At 34.7% G+C, this 17001-nt stretch overlaps 1 protein-coding gene across 1 annotated transcript in view; it reads left to right on the plus strand.

Annotated features, from left to right (window-relative positions):
* The window catches only part of LOC129231674 (ATP synthase mitochondrial F1 complex assembly factor 2-like), a 67699-nt gene that overhangs the window by 8895 nt on the left and 41803 nt on the right, over positions 1-17001 (plus strand). The window contains exon 4 of the mRNA XM_054866040.1: positions 9775-9872. Coding sequence (XP_054722015.1) covers positions 9775-9872 — 98 coding nt within the window. The remainder of the gene's footprint in view (positions 1-9774; positions 9873-17001) is intronic.

The raw sequence follows: 17001 nt of genomic DNA on the forward strand, positions 1-17001 counted from the left end.
CAGTCTTGAGCAAAGAAGAGACCGAGGGGACATGATTCAGCTGTTTAAATTTATTAAAACGAAAGATGTTACGGGGCTAAAGTTTAGCACTGAAAACAGGACAAGGGGTCATTGTTTTAAGCTATTTAAATCTCAGGCTAACATGGATATTAGGAAAAATTATTATTTTAGCAGGGTAGTGGAACCTTGGAACAGCTTACTGGAAGAGGTGGTAATGAGCAAAGGAGTAGACAGTTTTATGAGCGCCATTGATCTTCACTGGGGATTGTAAATTGACTAGGACCAGTCTAGCTGGGCCCAGAGCCTGTTGCTGGTCGTCACTTTTGTAATTGTATTATTTTATTCATACTGCTTTAGACGCTAATGTGATAAAAATTGACTCTTTCATCTAAATTAATGTTTTTTGAGGGTTTTTAATTGTTAAAATTACTTTCATATCTTAAATTTTTCGTGTAGTCACCATGTTTGGTCACTCGCAAGATTTAAGCAGACAAAACTATTTAATTGCCTAAGTATCCAAAAACAGAATTGAATGCTTATCTCATTGCAAATCACTGAAAATAACATAAAAAGGGCCAGAAATTATGTTTTTTTTTAAAAATTAGTTATTTTCTGGAAAAGTGAAATTTTATCAGCAAAATTGTATTTTTTGTAAATTCCTCAAAAATGCAGTTTCTTGCCGACTTTTCCTTGATTTAATTATTTATTTATTTTGAGAAAAAAAAATGCATGTTTATAGCTTTTAAAAAAACTCTGTAAAGTTCTATTTATTTGTTTTTTTGTGAAAGTTGTAAAAACTCTTCTCCCACTTTGTACTTCAACACTCGCCGACAGTATTGGCCACCAAGTTTTTTGGGTCTAGTGGCCACTGGCCACTCAGAAATTTTCTTAATCTTGACCTTTAATGCTGACTTAAAGTTGCGAATTTTTCTTTGAAATATATGGTATTAGTATACAGGATTCTTTTCTTTTTGGAGCTGTTTCATGCAATGCAATGAAGAAAAAAATATCCTTTCCCCCAAGCAAATAGTGATATAACTTTGCATAAAAGTAACATATGACTTATCCTTCCAAAACCCCTCCAATAAAAGTGCTATTTCCAATGCTCTGGATTCTGGAAGTAGTATATTCTCAAATATCATTTAACGCATCTTTAGGTACTGCATGGTTAGGTAATCTGCATTAATTGTTTCAAGAATATTCAATAATTGATTTTTCTTTTAATTTTTAAAAATGATTGTGTACTAATGGTGAATGCTTCTTGCTGTTTTTTTATTAAAGATAATTTATCAATTAAAATCAAATTAAAATGTTATATTGATCTTTAAACTTAATATTTTTTGCTCTACACACAAAAGGGAATAAGGTAGTTACAACATTTGATAGTATTTATCACTAAAATTATAACAAATGTTGTTTGAGTTATATGGCTCAACATGGGGCACATTGTCCATTTTACAAGGTTACGTTAAAAAAATGAATTTAAAAAAAGTTTATCAGTTTTACAGTTCCAAAAAAATGTGTGGTGTTGAGAAATGTTTATTGAAACGTATTGTAGAAAATCAATCTGTTCGTTAAATTTTTTGATGAGATCAAAAATGATAAGTAAAAAAGCAAACAAATGTGCCACACCTCCCTCTATGCTCATATTTTTGCAAAAATAATATAATATGACACCGGAGCATAACTTAATTGATATTAATTTAAAATAAAAGCAACAAACAACCAAAATCGTAACAAACCCTTTACAGAAATCGAGATTGCCTAAACAAACCTCTTTTATCCAAAAAAATAAAATTGAACGTTTTTTTAACATAAGATTATTATTACATTTCATTTTCTTTCTTTTAATAACTTTATAGTCAAAAATGGCAGCAAAACGTTCCTGATTTTTTCGGAAGGTAGGGGCTCAACTTATATGGAGGTTTTCAATTTTCCCCCAATTCTCTTCCTAAAGTATGGGGGTTAACTTATACCTGAGCACATTTGGTTTACTCCAAAATATGATGCCAAATTTAGTATCAGTCTGGTGAAAGTTGTCTCTAAACTATCACTGCCAATATGTTGATTAGTAAACCAGGGGTGCTCCCCCCTAAGGGCAAGGGTGCACCCCCCTCAATATTACAGAGACCACTCCCAAAAGCAAGAGCCCCCACCCAAAATAAGAAGAATACCCCTCAAAACACCCCTTTAAAAATTTACGGCAGTCTGTGCCATGACCCCCCTCCCAGGGGGGCACCCCTGAGTAAACCATATCCAGATTTCTATCGAAAATCTCTGTAAAAGCTTTTTGTCATCAGTTTTGCAGCACTGCAGGAATCACATAGCAAAAGTATTTTGCTCTTATTTCTGCCCAAATTAATAAATAATCAATGGGCTGATGTTGATTAAATTACAAAATATTTATACTTTAATTATAATTTTAATCAATGTATTTTATTTCGTCAATATTTTAAGGTTTTTATTGCTATTCATTGATATATCCAGTAAATCACTGCCCATTAGCCAGGGCTAAAGCTGAAATACATGAAATACACCGCCAAGATGATGGAAATGACTGAGCTGGCGGTGTATTTCATGTATTCATTGATAGTCGAACCTATAAATACGTTTTTTAATTTCAAAATTTTTTCACTATTGTGGGAAAATTGAAAGTGGCAGACGTAGCTTTTTTTCTCCAAATAGTGGCACTCTATCCAAAAACTATGGTTGACTATCCGTAGCCTAGATCATAACAACAAAACCTTCTTATAGGAAATCCCACAAGTATTCTATGGGATTCAGATCTGATCTTTGAGCAGGGCAGTCCAATTTCTGAACTCTCAAACTTATTGCAGCAAACGATCTCAGGCTCTGCAGTATGGATTTTCTCAAAACTCTCCACAACAGTAGCAGTTCAATATTATATTAAATGATCAGAAATGTAGCAATTTCCGTAGATAATTCATACGTATATATCTTGAAGTTTATACAGAGTAAAAATATTAGCTTAAATAGATTCTTACTACAACTCATGAAGTGAGTAGTATTTAAATTTTAAAGATTCCCATTAGGGTGTATTTCTTTTATTTGAAAATGAGCAAAGATATCATCGCCTCAGAGCGATATCCAAAAACTATGGTTGACTATCCGTAGCCTAGATCATAACAACAAAACCTTCTTATAGGACATCCCACAAGTATTCTATGGGATTCAGATCTGATCTTTGAGCAGGGCAGTTCAATTTCTGAACTCTCAAACTTATTGCAGCAAACGATCTCAGGCTCTGCAGTATGGACTTTCTCAAAACTCTACACAACAGTAGCAGTTCAATATTATATTAAATGATCAGAAATGTAGCAATTTCCGTAGATAATTCATACGTATATATCTTGAAGTTTATACAGAGTAAAAATATTAGCTTAAATAGGTTCTTACTACAACTCATGAAGTGAGTAGTATTTAAATTTTAAAGATTCCGATTAGGGTGTATTTCTTTTATTTGAAAATGAGCAAAGATATCATCGCCTCAGAGCGATATCCAAAAACTATGGTTGACTATCCGTAGCCTAGATCATAACAACAAAACCTTCTTATAGGACATCCCACAAGTATTCTATGGGATTCAGATCTGATCTTTGAGCAGGGCAGTTCAATTTCTGAACTCTCAAACTTATTGCAGCAAACGATCTCAGGCTCTGCAGTATGGACTTTCTCAAAACTCTACACAACAGTAGCAGTTCAATATTATATTAAATGATCAGAAATGTAGCAATTTCCGTAGATAATTCATACGTATATATCTTGAAGTTTATACAGAGTAAAAATATTAGCTTAAATAGGTTCTTACTACAACTCATGAAGTGAGTAGTATTTAAATTTTAAAGATTCCGATTAGGGTGTATTTCTTTTATTTGAAAATGAGCAAAGATATCATCGCCTCAGAGCGATATCCAAAAACTATGGTTGACTATCCGTAGCCTAGATCATAACAACAAAACCTTCTTATAGGACATCCCACAAGTATTCTATGGGATTCAGATCTGATCTTTGAGCAGGGCAGTTCAATTTCTGAACTCTCAAACTTATTGCAGCAAACGATCTCAGGCTCTGCAGTATGGACTTTCTCAAAACTCTACACAACAGTAGCAGTTCAATATTATATTAAATGATCAGAAATGTAGCAATTTCCGTAGATAATTCATACGTATATATCTTGAAGTTTATACAGAGTAAAAATATTAGCTTAAATAGGTTCTTACTACAACTCATGAAGTGAGTAGTATTTAAATTTTAAAGATTCCCATTAGGGTGTATTTCTTTTATTTGAAATGAGCAAAGATATCATCGCCTCAGAGCAACAGTGGTATAACTTACTGTTATTCCTGGGATTAGATGTCTTACTGTTGCTCAGAAGCGACAATACATATAAGTTGATTTTAGCAGTAATTTTTCTATGAGAAAGATTTATATTTTCAAGTAGTCAGACCTGCTGAAATGAATGCTGTCTGTTCCTATTCCTGGTCTTACTGTAGCTCTTGGGTGATGATAAAGCACTCAATTAAAGGGGTATTTGATTATTCTGGGAAGTGTCCTTTGCCTTACCAAATTAATAACAGTTGTCTAAAACACCAGTATTGAATCATTAGCTATTAAAAAAAAAAAGAATGTTAGTGTAAAATTTTTGAAATTAATTCAATAAACAATAACATGATATAATAATTTAGTATGTAAGTAACTTAGAACTTAAACTACAAAATCTTTGTTTTTGCATCCTGCATAACTTTTTGAAAAAGTCCATAAAAGGGGATGGTTTGCTGAAAGTGTTTGAGAACACTTTTATATATCCTTTTTCCGCAATCTTGAAAGAACCTTATAATCCTCACTTCTATTTCCTAAGTGCCTATTATTCCCTGGTCAAGGGGCTGCATTCTGCTATGTTTGTTCAAAGTATAACCTTCATTTTCCAAATCCTTATGGAAGTTCTTCCAGCATTGTTCTTAAAACAGGGCTGCCCTCCCCCCAGAGCAAGGGGGGGGGCACCCCCACCCTCTAAATATGAAGACTCCCTCCCAAAGCAAGAGAGAATTTCCCCTCAAATCTTCAGCGGCGCAGTCTGTGCCATGACCCCTTCCTTCCCTAGGTGGGCACCCCTGCTTAAAGAAACAATCTTATCTTTTTTTTTTTAAATTTATTCAAAATTTTGCCAAGTAAAAATGTTAAAAGAGCAGACCAGTGTTAGTGAATTATCCAGGGAAATTATTCAATTGAATGGAGACCTTTAAAATTGTCTGTATGAGAAAACATTTAGTTTTGGAGAGTTTTATTCTTGTAACCGGGGTATTGACTTATTCGTTACCTGATTAAGTGTGACTGACAGTATATTTGTTTATTTCAAGTGTAAACAAAATTTTTTTATGGATTTTAAAAACAAAAGGCAGTTTTAACTAATTATTATCCATATAGTCCAGTCAATGAACACATTGTAGCATGCATGGAATATGCGATAATTTTTGACTTCAGAATATTGTTAGGGGTAGTTAGTGAGTAAACATGCTAAAAGTCCCTGACTCTGGGGGGTGAGCTAAAGGTGGGAGGGAGAGGGGAAGAAAATTTTGGGTTTTTCGCGAAGATGTCGGAAATGGTAGAAAAATGCGTTTAAAATAAAAATTCAAGCTAAATAAATTTACTATGAAACTTTCTACACAAATGTGTCAAATTTCCAATAATTTTCCGGGTATATGTTATGAAAAGTCGATGATTTTCGAAAAAATTCTCTCTTTTTGTCAAACATTTGCTCCTAGTGCTTCCCAGGATCAGTATTCATAGAAATTGTCAATGACAAAGTTGTAGAGCTTTAAATTTCCTTCAATTTGATACGCTACTTTGTTGTAGTTTATTCAACCAATGAAAAGTTACAGAATTTAAAACATGCACTTTCATGGCAAAAAATGGAACACTTGCCATTCACAAATTTCAAACAGGCTTGAAAGGATCACGCACTTTCTTTCTTGTATGAATTCGACAATCCTGATACACAATAAAGAAGTATTTCTGGATTACTACAACACAAATGATGTTTAAGGTGTGTGTGTGTGGGGGGGGGGAGGTCATGAAATTGCAACTTTGTGACAAGGGGGAAGGAAAGAGTAAGAAGTGTGACATCAAACATTTTTTAATACGAATATGTTTATGAAAAGTAGCTTGTAAAACGAACTTTGTGACAAAGGGAAGGAGGGGGGGGGGGGAGAGGGTTAAAAATGTTGAAAAAAAGTGCGACATTATTTATGGACACACAGCCCTTTACCAAGGAATCGGACGAAGATTTGCAAAATTACATATATGCAGTATGAATTGGTGGACTGAGGTCGTGTAGAAAGTCAGCACTATACATACTGTTTAAGGAAATTGATAACAACATTGTTTTAATTAAACTTGAGTTTGTTGTTTTTGAGGATACCTAGTTTACAATACTGTTAAGCAAAAAGAGACGATTGTATAAACCATATGGACATCAACGTCAGTTAGAAAATTTAAACGACGGTCAAGCAAGAAGGTTACTGTCCAACTTTCATAATAACAGTCAGCTGACAAATCTGCTGATGATGAAGCTGCTGAAAAAAGAGACAAATACGCTCCAAGCTTTAGGTGATGTTGACCTTGATATTGAGAAGACGGCTATCATCAGATGGCAAAATTCTTCGGTACCTATCATTTGAGAGGAAGTCTTCCTGGTTGTCCTCTTGATAGCCAAATCCTCAACTGATCACAACATTCTGCCAGAAATCTGAAATTAAACAACATGTATCTGAGGTATATATTAACAGTTCTTCTTCCCCTGAATCCATTGAGGCTGCTGGGGTGGTCATATCTATCTCTCTTGGTACGGTGCTCTAGCCACTGAAAAGTCCCTCGATGAGTTCCGTTACAGATCATTTATCAAAGTAGCTGCAAACATCAAGACTGATCTCTAACTTTGCTGTACTACCAAGATAATCTGTAGTTAGGAACTTAATAATGAAGTACCGGATTGGACGTTTGGAAAAGGAGGAATGACCAACTCGTGCTGAAACTCTCGGAATTGGATGTGGCTCCTGACAGTATCTTAAAGATGACTTTGACAGATTGCTTTTCTAAAAGTGACCAGGAGGTCACTTGTAGAAAATCATTGTTGGACTACCCTGTCGCAAGCTTGCATTGCAAGGGCAGTTACAACAACAGAATCAAAATATTTATCCAGGATGAAGGGGATGACAGTGACATCAATACATTACCAATTTCTAAGAACAACTTTTCCACTGCTGGTGACATGACCCTTCCGCCTCAGAATAGAACTAAGATGTCACCCTAAAGATGATATTTTCATTTTCTAGTTACTGTCAGTCCATATTCCATATAAACACTTTCAAAATATGATTAATAATAATGTAATAAAAACTATAATTACAAAAAGATGCTGCCAGTTAGCTACATTTACCTTATTTCTATTATTAAAATTTTCATTATCCTGCTATAGTGTCACATATTCATTTCAATAAGAGTAATGAAATTGAGTGCATGCTAGAACTTCATAGTTTTTGATTGCTTGTCAGCTGGGTGTCGCTGTGATTGGGCATAGGCTTCATATTTCTTTGGTATCAGGTTTGTATCTGCAGTTCAACTGTTCAGCCGGTGGATTTTCAAGACACAGAAAACCGTCAGGGTCCTTGTCACATGATTGCTGCACAAGATCCATTGAGCACCTGCTTGGCACAGACACTCTGAGACAAAAAGAACAATGTAATTTTTTTTTCGAAAAGTATTGGTTTTCAAGAACGCGTACCTAAAAAAACACTGAAAATGTGACATGTATGAAAACAATTTCACAATAAATATAGTTAACTTTTATTCGGAACACATTTTTCCTGCCGTTTCCAAGACATAATCGAAAACCACAAAATTTGGCTCCCCCTTCCTCCTTTAACTCCCTCAACCCCCAGGGTAGGGGACTTTCAATATGTTTACTTATTAATTACTTCTAACAAATTTCTTACTGAGGAAATGCTGACTTTCTGCACTTCCTCAGTTCACTTTTGTTAAATAATGCAATGGGTATGGAGCTAGTTCATACTGCATAAACGTAGTTCTACAAATCTTCATCCGATTTCTTGGTAAGGGGCTGTTCACAGTCTTGAATAATATAGACGAATATGTGCGAACAGTGTTCTCAGAAAATTTTTGGCTCTCTGCGGAAAATTTTTTCAGACTGCTTAACGTTAATAAAAAAAAAAAAAAATGAAGGGAATTGAAAAAAAAATCCCCCCAAAAAATTTATTTCTGTTAAAGCCTTTCTCCAAAAGCCTTTTAAAGCACATGTGTGAAAAAAATAATGGTTTCGGCAGTTTTCTTCAGTTGGTGAAAAAAATAAGTACAAACTACATGTTATTGTAAAAAATAAAATAAAATAAAATAAATGATTCAAAACATTTTTTTTTTGTCTCTTTCATATTTGAATATAAACTTAATTCTTCATTCAAGGTTGAGTTAGATAAAATGATTATTTGCAGAAAATTTTAGTTAGGATTAGTGTTCGCAGAAAGCTTTTCATTTTATCTAAGTCTGGCTGTTCATAAATGATGTAACACTTTTTCTCAACATTTTGACCCCCTCCCCATTTGTTACAAAGTACTTTTCATAAACTAATTTTTATAAAAATATTCATATTAAAAAATGCTTGATGTCACACTTTTTACTCTTTCCCTCCCCCTTGTCACAAAATCACAATTTTATGACCCCCCCCCCCCCAGGAACGGATCAAGGAGTCGGAGGCCCTTAGGCATTAGAAGTGATGGGGCCCCCTAGAGCCATCCCAAGGTCATAAAACGGGGGCGGGGGTCTGTAGCGTCTAAATTTTTCACACCCAACGCGCAAGCACATATTTTTATTGAATACAAACAAGGAAGGAGAACCCCCTCCCATTTTTTTGAAGATAATATATACTTTTTATACTTTAATATATATATACTTTTTGTATTTGCAACTTTGATATTTCTCTGGGGCCCCTAGGCTACTGCCTACATTGCCTATTTGGTAATCCGGCCCTGCCCCAACCCATCATTTGAGTTGTAGTAATTCACAAATTTTTTTTTTTGTCCATCTGGATTGTGTCAAATTTATTGAAGAAAGAGGATGTGCGCGATCCTTTCGAGTCAGTTTGAAATTTATGAATGCTAAGTGTTCCATTTTTTGCCATGAAAGTGCATGTTTGAAATTCTGTAACTTTTCATTGGTTGAATACTCTATAACAAAGTAGCATATCAAATTGAAGGAAATTTAAAGCGCTACAACTTTGTCATTGACAATTTTCCTGAATACTGATCCTGGGAAGCACTAGGAGCAAATGTTTGACAAAAAGAGAGAATTTTTCCGAAAATCATAGATTTTTCATCCCGGAACATTATTGGAAATTTGACACATATGTGTAGAAACAGTTTCATAGTTTATTTAGCTTGAATTTTTATTTTAAACGCATTTTTTCCACCATTTCCGACATTTTCTCAAAAACCCAAAACTTTCTTCCCCCCTCTCTCCCACCTTTAGCTCACCCCACAGGGTCGGGGACTTTTAGTATGTTTACTTACTAACTACCCCTAACAATATTCTCAAGTTGAAAATTGTCGCATGTTCCATGCACACTATACCCGTTTTGAGCACTCATTGACTGGGATTAATATGATACTACGAATAAAATTTAAGCTGCAGAAAACATGGATGTTTCTGGTTTTCTTTTGTAAAAATTGTTATTTTTTTCCCCAGACATCTTTGTGTAATACAGCTTTGGATAATCCTTGTAACCAAAACAAAGAAACATTAGCAGACTCCATCCTACAATTTTTAGCTGCAGATACTTTATGGTAACTAGAATTTATTTGAACATAAAATGTGAACTTTTATATTTCATTGACATAAACACACTGCTTTTTTTACCAGTGCAGGCCGCTCTGAGAGAACAGCAGTTTTAGGTTCTCAGCTGTTAACTAGTAGGAAGGATCAATGCAGCTAAAAATCCACTTTTCACATTTTGCATTGTATCGTAGTTCTTTCAAAAAAAGGTATAATTAAAATTTGAATTAATTTATGTTAAAAATTTTGTTATATTGTTACGAGTTCATTGTTATCTCAGTTGAACTTGAAAGGGTGATTCAGCCGTTATAAAAGCAGAGCAACGTAGTTGGGTCATTCCATGCAAAATGACAAGCTAGCTGTGGCTGACATGTCGCAGATTTCAATGAAAATATTTATTTAGGTAAACCATGCATATCTATGAGGGACTGCAAAGTATGGAAGTTTAAAAGCTGTTTGTTGCTTTGTTGTTGAAATTAAAAGTTGATGCTTACGCTAAGCCTAAATTTTCAGAGTTCATTGCAGCCACTTTGTGACTCATAACTCCATAAGTTATAAACATACACTTAAAAAATAAATATTTCACATTCTATAAACAAATCTCTATTGAGAAAGCGGAAAGTATAATTTATTCGGATCTTTTTTTGAATCTGAGATATTAACAAAGATTGAAATTTTGCCAATTTACTTCAGATTTCAAATCACTCTTCTAGCTATTTTAATGAAAAAATAACAGTAAAAATGATTCAGATTGAAAAACTATCTATAACTAACTATCTCTAATTTAGTAATTGTTTATGAATTTCTTGATGACGAAATCGTACTTTAAAAAATAAAAAAATTCCGAAAATTTCATTTTCCCCTCTATTTCAGATGTTTTTTTGAAGATGAGGGAATGCTCTAAATTTGCTCAATTTTTTTTTACCGAACATATTGAAGTGTCTTTTACATGCTACTAAATTTTAATCCTTCAAATCAGCGTATTTTTGTTACTAGAGTAACTTGAACTAAGGTAAAATTTCATTAGTTACTTCTTTTTATTGTAAGTTTAGCAAAACTAACCATTTTTTTCTTGTTTCATTTTCTCAAAAGCATGTTTATGAAGTACTTGTTGAAATGTTTCCTTAATTATTGTGTTGAATTTTCCTCTCTATTCGTGATATAGGAAAAAAATAGCTCTTAAAGAACATACTGAGTTTAAAGATATGGGCAGAGGTCCATCTCGTATAATTCACAATAGCATTTGAGATTGGACTATGAGTTTGAGGAAATTTGTTTTATTCATGAATAAGTATATTTGAAGAAATACACATATTTATTTCAACCGCCCTGCAGCGACGTTCTTTGAAACAAAAAGATTCCTTTGGTAGTGAAACTCGTCTATTATAGTTGTAGCTTTTCCTTCCAAAATAAATATCCTCAGTTAAACAACATTTGCCACAATGAATCTAATTTTCAATGGAAAGCAGCTGGCTTTTCTTTCTACTATCATTGGCAAAAGTGCGTATTATGGCATTGATAAACTATCAAACTATTATCCTTCAGAATAAGTATGCATACGACATACAATAATCCTCTTATAACTGCAAGATATTTTCTTCTTCTGCCTACTACTCTGAAGAGAAATTTAGAGATTTGGCCTAAATCCAACATCAATTATTTCATTTGTTTGTTATACAGTCGAACCTGTCTATCTCGAATTTTACGGGAGAAAGGAAAAATTCAAGATGTGGAGGTTTCGAGATACCGAGGTTTTGAAAAAAGTTCTAAAAATAAGTAATTGGAGCAATGACTCGAAAGTAAAACTTTGGAAGCAATTTTACAAATCAACAATGTCCCCTTCCTCTCAGTTTCAGAATGGATATAATTGCTGGAAAACTTGCTTTTTGTACATAAAGTTTTAACACTGGAGGATTATGTGACTGCTAATATTAAGAAAAATGCTTTCTGTCTCCTAATTCCAGTCAATAAAGATCGTTGGGGATGGAATTCAAAAAAGACACTTTAGTCGAAATTCGAGTTATGCAGGTTTTCAGAAAATTTCATTCGAGACAAACATGGGGGAAAACATTCAATAAATACTTTATGTGCAGGGAAAATGAAAAACTTCGACACAGAGAGGTTTTCGAGATAGGCAAGTTCGAGATAAACAGGTTCGACTGTATATGTATAGTAACTATTTGTGACTAGGTAATATTTTTCTACACATTGATTTTATGCATTGATATTTTTTCAGACAATTGATTTTTTTAAGTTACTGAATCCACCGTAGTACACATGACCGATTAAAGATGATATTTGTGTGAAACTACTAGAAATATATTAATGAAAGTACTATTAATGTCTTCAACTGGAAGCCACAAATTTTTAGCCAGATAGGAAGATTTTTTGTGAAGAGCAAAAAGAGAAAGAAAAAAAAATTATTTTGATGTTCAGTAAGTTACCGCCCTATATCCAGGGCTAAGGCAGAAATACATGAAATACACCTCCAGCTCAGTGAATTCCAGCCGAGGACTGCAGTTTCGTGCTTATTAGCACTCATCAGCCCGGCATAGGAAAGTGACTGAGCTGGAGGTAGAAAACCTCTTAAGGAAGCCAAGAGTGTCAAACAAACTGGTAGCTAATACAGAATTAGCACTGACCAGACGAATGACCGAAGTAATGGTTCAGTCAATTTGGTCGCCTTCAATATTCGAGTTGAACCGAACCATTGCATTTATCTAGTTGTTTGAATTCTCGTAATTTCACATAAGGGGTCAATCCATACAAGTTCTATACAGTATAAACCAGGGGCGGACTGGCCAGGTCAGCTAGTCGGAGATCCCCGACTGGGCCAACCGCCGAGTGGGCCACTTTAAGCAATTTTTTATTGAACTTAATACATTTAATTAACATCTAACATTTTTTAAAGCGTAATAAAAGAAGAAAAAATTAAACTTGTTCACTCAATGCGAAAAAAGTGTTTCAAAGCAGATTAATTTTTCTTCCACCCTTAGCTCAGGGGCCAAAGTAAACAGCCGAAGTCCACAGGTGCGAATGCTTTCCTCTCTTTGTCAACTCTCTCTCTAGTTTTAGAGCTATGGGGTCCATGGCTCCCACATTGAGGAAACGGGAGGGGGCCAGAGAAAATAGGGTCCGACGCGGCCTGAAAAAGGACCCAGGACGAAAAAAAGCTTTCAAAATCTTACATTAGTACGTCTATTAACAACAATTGGCCTGCACCACAAGACAAAGAGGCCCCTGATAGACATCGGTAAACGATATTTATCCGCGTTCTCATTCCTAATGTAATGTAATATAAAATTAACTTTATTCAAATTAGATTAACTTCTCAACTCTTTCGGCACGTGTAAAGTTTCAGTTTTAGGTTGGCATCCTTTGATGCCCAATCATATGCAAATGAGGCAAGTATAAATAGTGAACGATTCCAATCGTTCTCTCTCTCTTCTTTTGTGTTCGTCAGCCTCTTGTGAGTTAGGTCCGATAGGTGTTGGGGAGTTGCGAACTCCGCCTCCACTTATGGCCGGGTTTTATTCTTAAGAACTTATTTTTGTTAGTTATATTTATTTTAGTTACTATTGACCAATAAATTCTTGGTAAGATTTTAACAAGTTTCCAATGTTCATTTCTTCACATTAATATTTGATTCTGCACCTTCCACTGTATGATATTATCTCTGCTTGTATAAGCATGTAACATTGTTGACTGACTTACGAAATTAGCCCTTCGGCTTTTCGTTTAAACATCGTAAGTTATCATAAGGGTTATGGGCCCAGCCCTACCCAATTGTATCATAACAACTACGTGTTCAGTATCATGATGTATTAAGATGTTTTCGAATTGTCAGCAGAGTAGAGTATTAGACTTCGTGTTTTTGTGATGAAATGGAATGTTGTAACTGACTTGTCTTTTTGCTGAATCGGTAGATGACAAGTGTTTGGAAATCTTTTCAAATTGTTTTCCCCGCATCGGCGTTGAATGAAAACTGTGAAAATAGAAGCTTTTCTTTTGCTTTTTGGAAATTTGTATCGAATCTTTAAGCCATGTGTAGTGTAAACTTTTCTCAGACGTTTCGTTTGCATTTTATGGGGGGATATAGTTGGTTTGGTGTTAGGCAGAATAGTGGCTGCTAAATTCAGCGGAAGACCTGGACTTGTTCCAGGGGGGAAGCTGTAACAGTTGCACTATTTAGGTTTTTTTTCGGGGATGTTTTGAGATTTTGTTGGTTGTTTTTTTTGCAATTAGGTTTTTTTTATTTTTTTGGCGTTTTTCATATTCTTATCAATCATGGCATCCCAGAGTGTTCCTATCGAAAAATTAAGGTCTGACAACTATGTGAGTTGGTCATCTGATATCAAATTTGTCCTAATGGAACGAGGTTTATGGAAGATAGTTAATGGCATTGAAAAGGAACCTTTTTCTAATGATGGAAAAAAGGCTACTGAGCAAGAGATTCGTAATTTTCAAAATCGACAGGATGTGGCTCTATCCATAATTTATTTAAATTTGGAGAAAAATTTCAAAAAGATAATCGAAAATCAGGTCAACGCGGCTGATGCCTGGAAGGCTTTGAAAGATCACTTCTTTCCTGACAATCGTTGTCAGCACATGACATTGTTTTCAGAGTTATCCCAATGTCGTATAAAAGAGGAAGAGTAGATAAATCTTTTCGCTGCCCGTACTCGGCAAATTTTCGAAAGAATTAAGGCTATAGACGCGAATTTCTCTGAAAATTATTTGATTTTTCAAATTTTGCGTCATTTGCCCTCAGAATTCGACAATATTTGTCAAGTTATTCTTAGAACTACTGCACAGGAATTCACATTTAATAAAGTAGTCAGCGAACTTATTGCCGAGGAATCGCGAATTCGACTAAAAGATGAGGACGATAAAATTATCGGCAGGGCTAACTTTGTAAAGAAACCGGGTAATTTTGACAAGAAAGGAGTAAAAGGGAAACTAATTTGTTTTAACTGTAATAAACCCGGCCACAGGCGGAATGTGTGTCAATATAAGAGGCTTGACAAGGACCTCGAACAACGTAACAGAAAGTCAAGATCACCAATCCGGAACAAGAGGAAGGCGAACAAGAAAACTGCGAGGTGCAGTTCCCCATCAGTGGAAAAGGAAGCATGTAAGTACCAGAACTTTTTCATTTCCGAAGTACATCTGAATGAAGTATCAGAAGACCCAAATGAATTTATTTTCGACACTGGTTCCACCCATCATTTTGTCAACATTCGTAGTGCGTTTGAGGACTTTAAACCATTACGAAACAAAGAAATGGCTGTAGCCGTTAGAAATGAAACTTTCCCCATTTTGGGGATGGGAACTGTGAAATTAAAGTTTGATGATACTATCATTGTTTTAAAAGATGTAATGTACTCTCCTAATCTGCGTCAAAATTTGTTATCGGGTACTAAATTCGATAAGGGGGGTGCTAAGTTTGAAGGGGGAAACGGCTCCGTGACGATATCTGGTCGAAATGGATTTATATTTAGAGCAATTTTAAGAAATGGCATTTATTTTGTAAAACCTCAAATTTTGTATAATAAATCGTATCATGAAAGTATAAAACCAAATAAAAGTAATGATCATTTCGAAAATGAGAAAATTGAATGCTCTAATGTAGAAAAATTAGAATTGTGGCATAGAAGGCTGGCACATATTAACACCGATAGTATCAGAAAGAGCGGTGAATTTGAGTGTGTCCATGGCCTGCCTAAATTCAAAAATGTAAAAATAGATTGTGAAAATTGTAAAATTGGTAAATTTAAACGTGTTTCATTTAAACCAATAGGTAAAATACGGTCTAAATGTCCCCTTGAATTACTTCATGCTGATGTGTGGGGTCCATGTAACATGAAGGGAAATAAGGGGGAACGTTTTTATTTATCAATCATTGATGATTTTTCACGTAAATCTGCTTTGTATCCAATTAGTGAAAAGAGCAAAGTACCAGAAATTTTCATAAGGCACATAAAGCGTGCTGAAAGATTTTTAAATCTTAAAGTAAAAGCTGTTAGAACTGACAACGGGGGAGAATTCGTAAATAAAGTTTTTGACAATTATTGTTTGGATAACGGTATAAAACATGAGTTAACCAATATTTTCAGTCCAGAGATGAATAGTTTGGCCGAAGTGTACAATCGCTCAGCCGCTAATGCTGCAACAGTATTATTGGAAGAAAGCGGGCTAAGTAAAAGATTTTGGCCGGATGCTATGCTTTATTTCAATTATACTTGGAATAGGATTTGTCACTCAGGACAAACTAAAACACCTTTTGAGTTATATGGTGGACGTAAGCCAAGTGCTAGGCACGTCAAACCTTTCGGTGTTTTGTGTTATCTTGGAACACCCCGTCAGCAAAGACATAAACTTGATGTAAAAGCTAAAAAGGGTATATTTTTGGGCTATGCATTTAACACTAAGGGTTTTCGTATCTGGATTCCCGAAAGCGGAAAAATTTTTGAAAGTATAAATGTAAATTTTAATGAAAATGTGTATTACAAAGAAGCTTTTAAAAATATATCAGAGAGTGACTCTAGTGGAGCTGTGCTGGGTCCCTGTCTCAAATGGTCAAATATTCAATCAGATTCTCAAAATTCAGAAAATGAATCGAATTCCGAATCGGATAACGGAAGTGAAAGCCCGAGTACGCCGTCTAAATTCTTATCTTCTGATGAGAGTGAAAGCGAGACGAGCGGGGATGAATCAGATTCGAATTCTGACTTGAGTGAAAATGGGGAAAACCCACCACGCGCCCAGCTGTGTGAAACAGAATGGGTGAGGAAAGCAATCCCAAGGTCAGATAAATCTCGTACTGATATTTATTTTTATGAGAAACATTCTTCTAAACGATTACGTTCTTTAAATGATGTTGAAAAATATTGTTCTGAAAATGCTATTTTGTTTAAGCCACATTTATTTGATTTTAATGGTAAAAATCTATATCAAGGTGAAATTTCTGATCAAACTGTTCATTTAAATTTATGTAACTTATGACTAGATGATGAAATTGTAATTCCTAAGAATTACAAACAGGTTCTTAAATCTAAGCAAAAGGACCAGTGGTTAGATTCAATGAGGGATGAATTAGAGGTTATGCATTCTAGAAAAGTGTGGGATTTAACGCCTTTG

The sequence above is a fragment of the Uloborus diversus genome, chromosome 1 (genome assembly GCF_026930045.1).
Source record: "Uloborus diversus isolate 005 chromosome 1, Udiv.v.3.1, whole genome shotgun sequence".
NCBI classification, from domain to species: Eukaryota; Metazoa; Arthropoda; class Arachnida; order Araneae; family Uloboridae; genus Uloborus; species Uloborus diversus.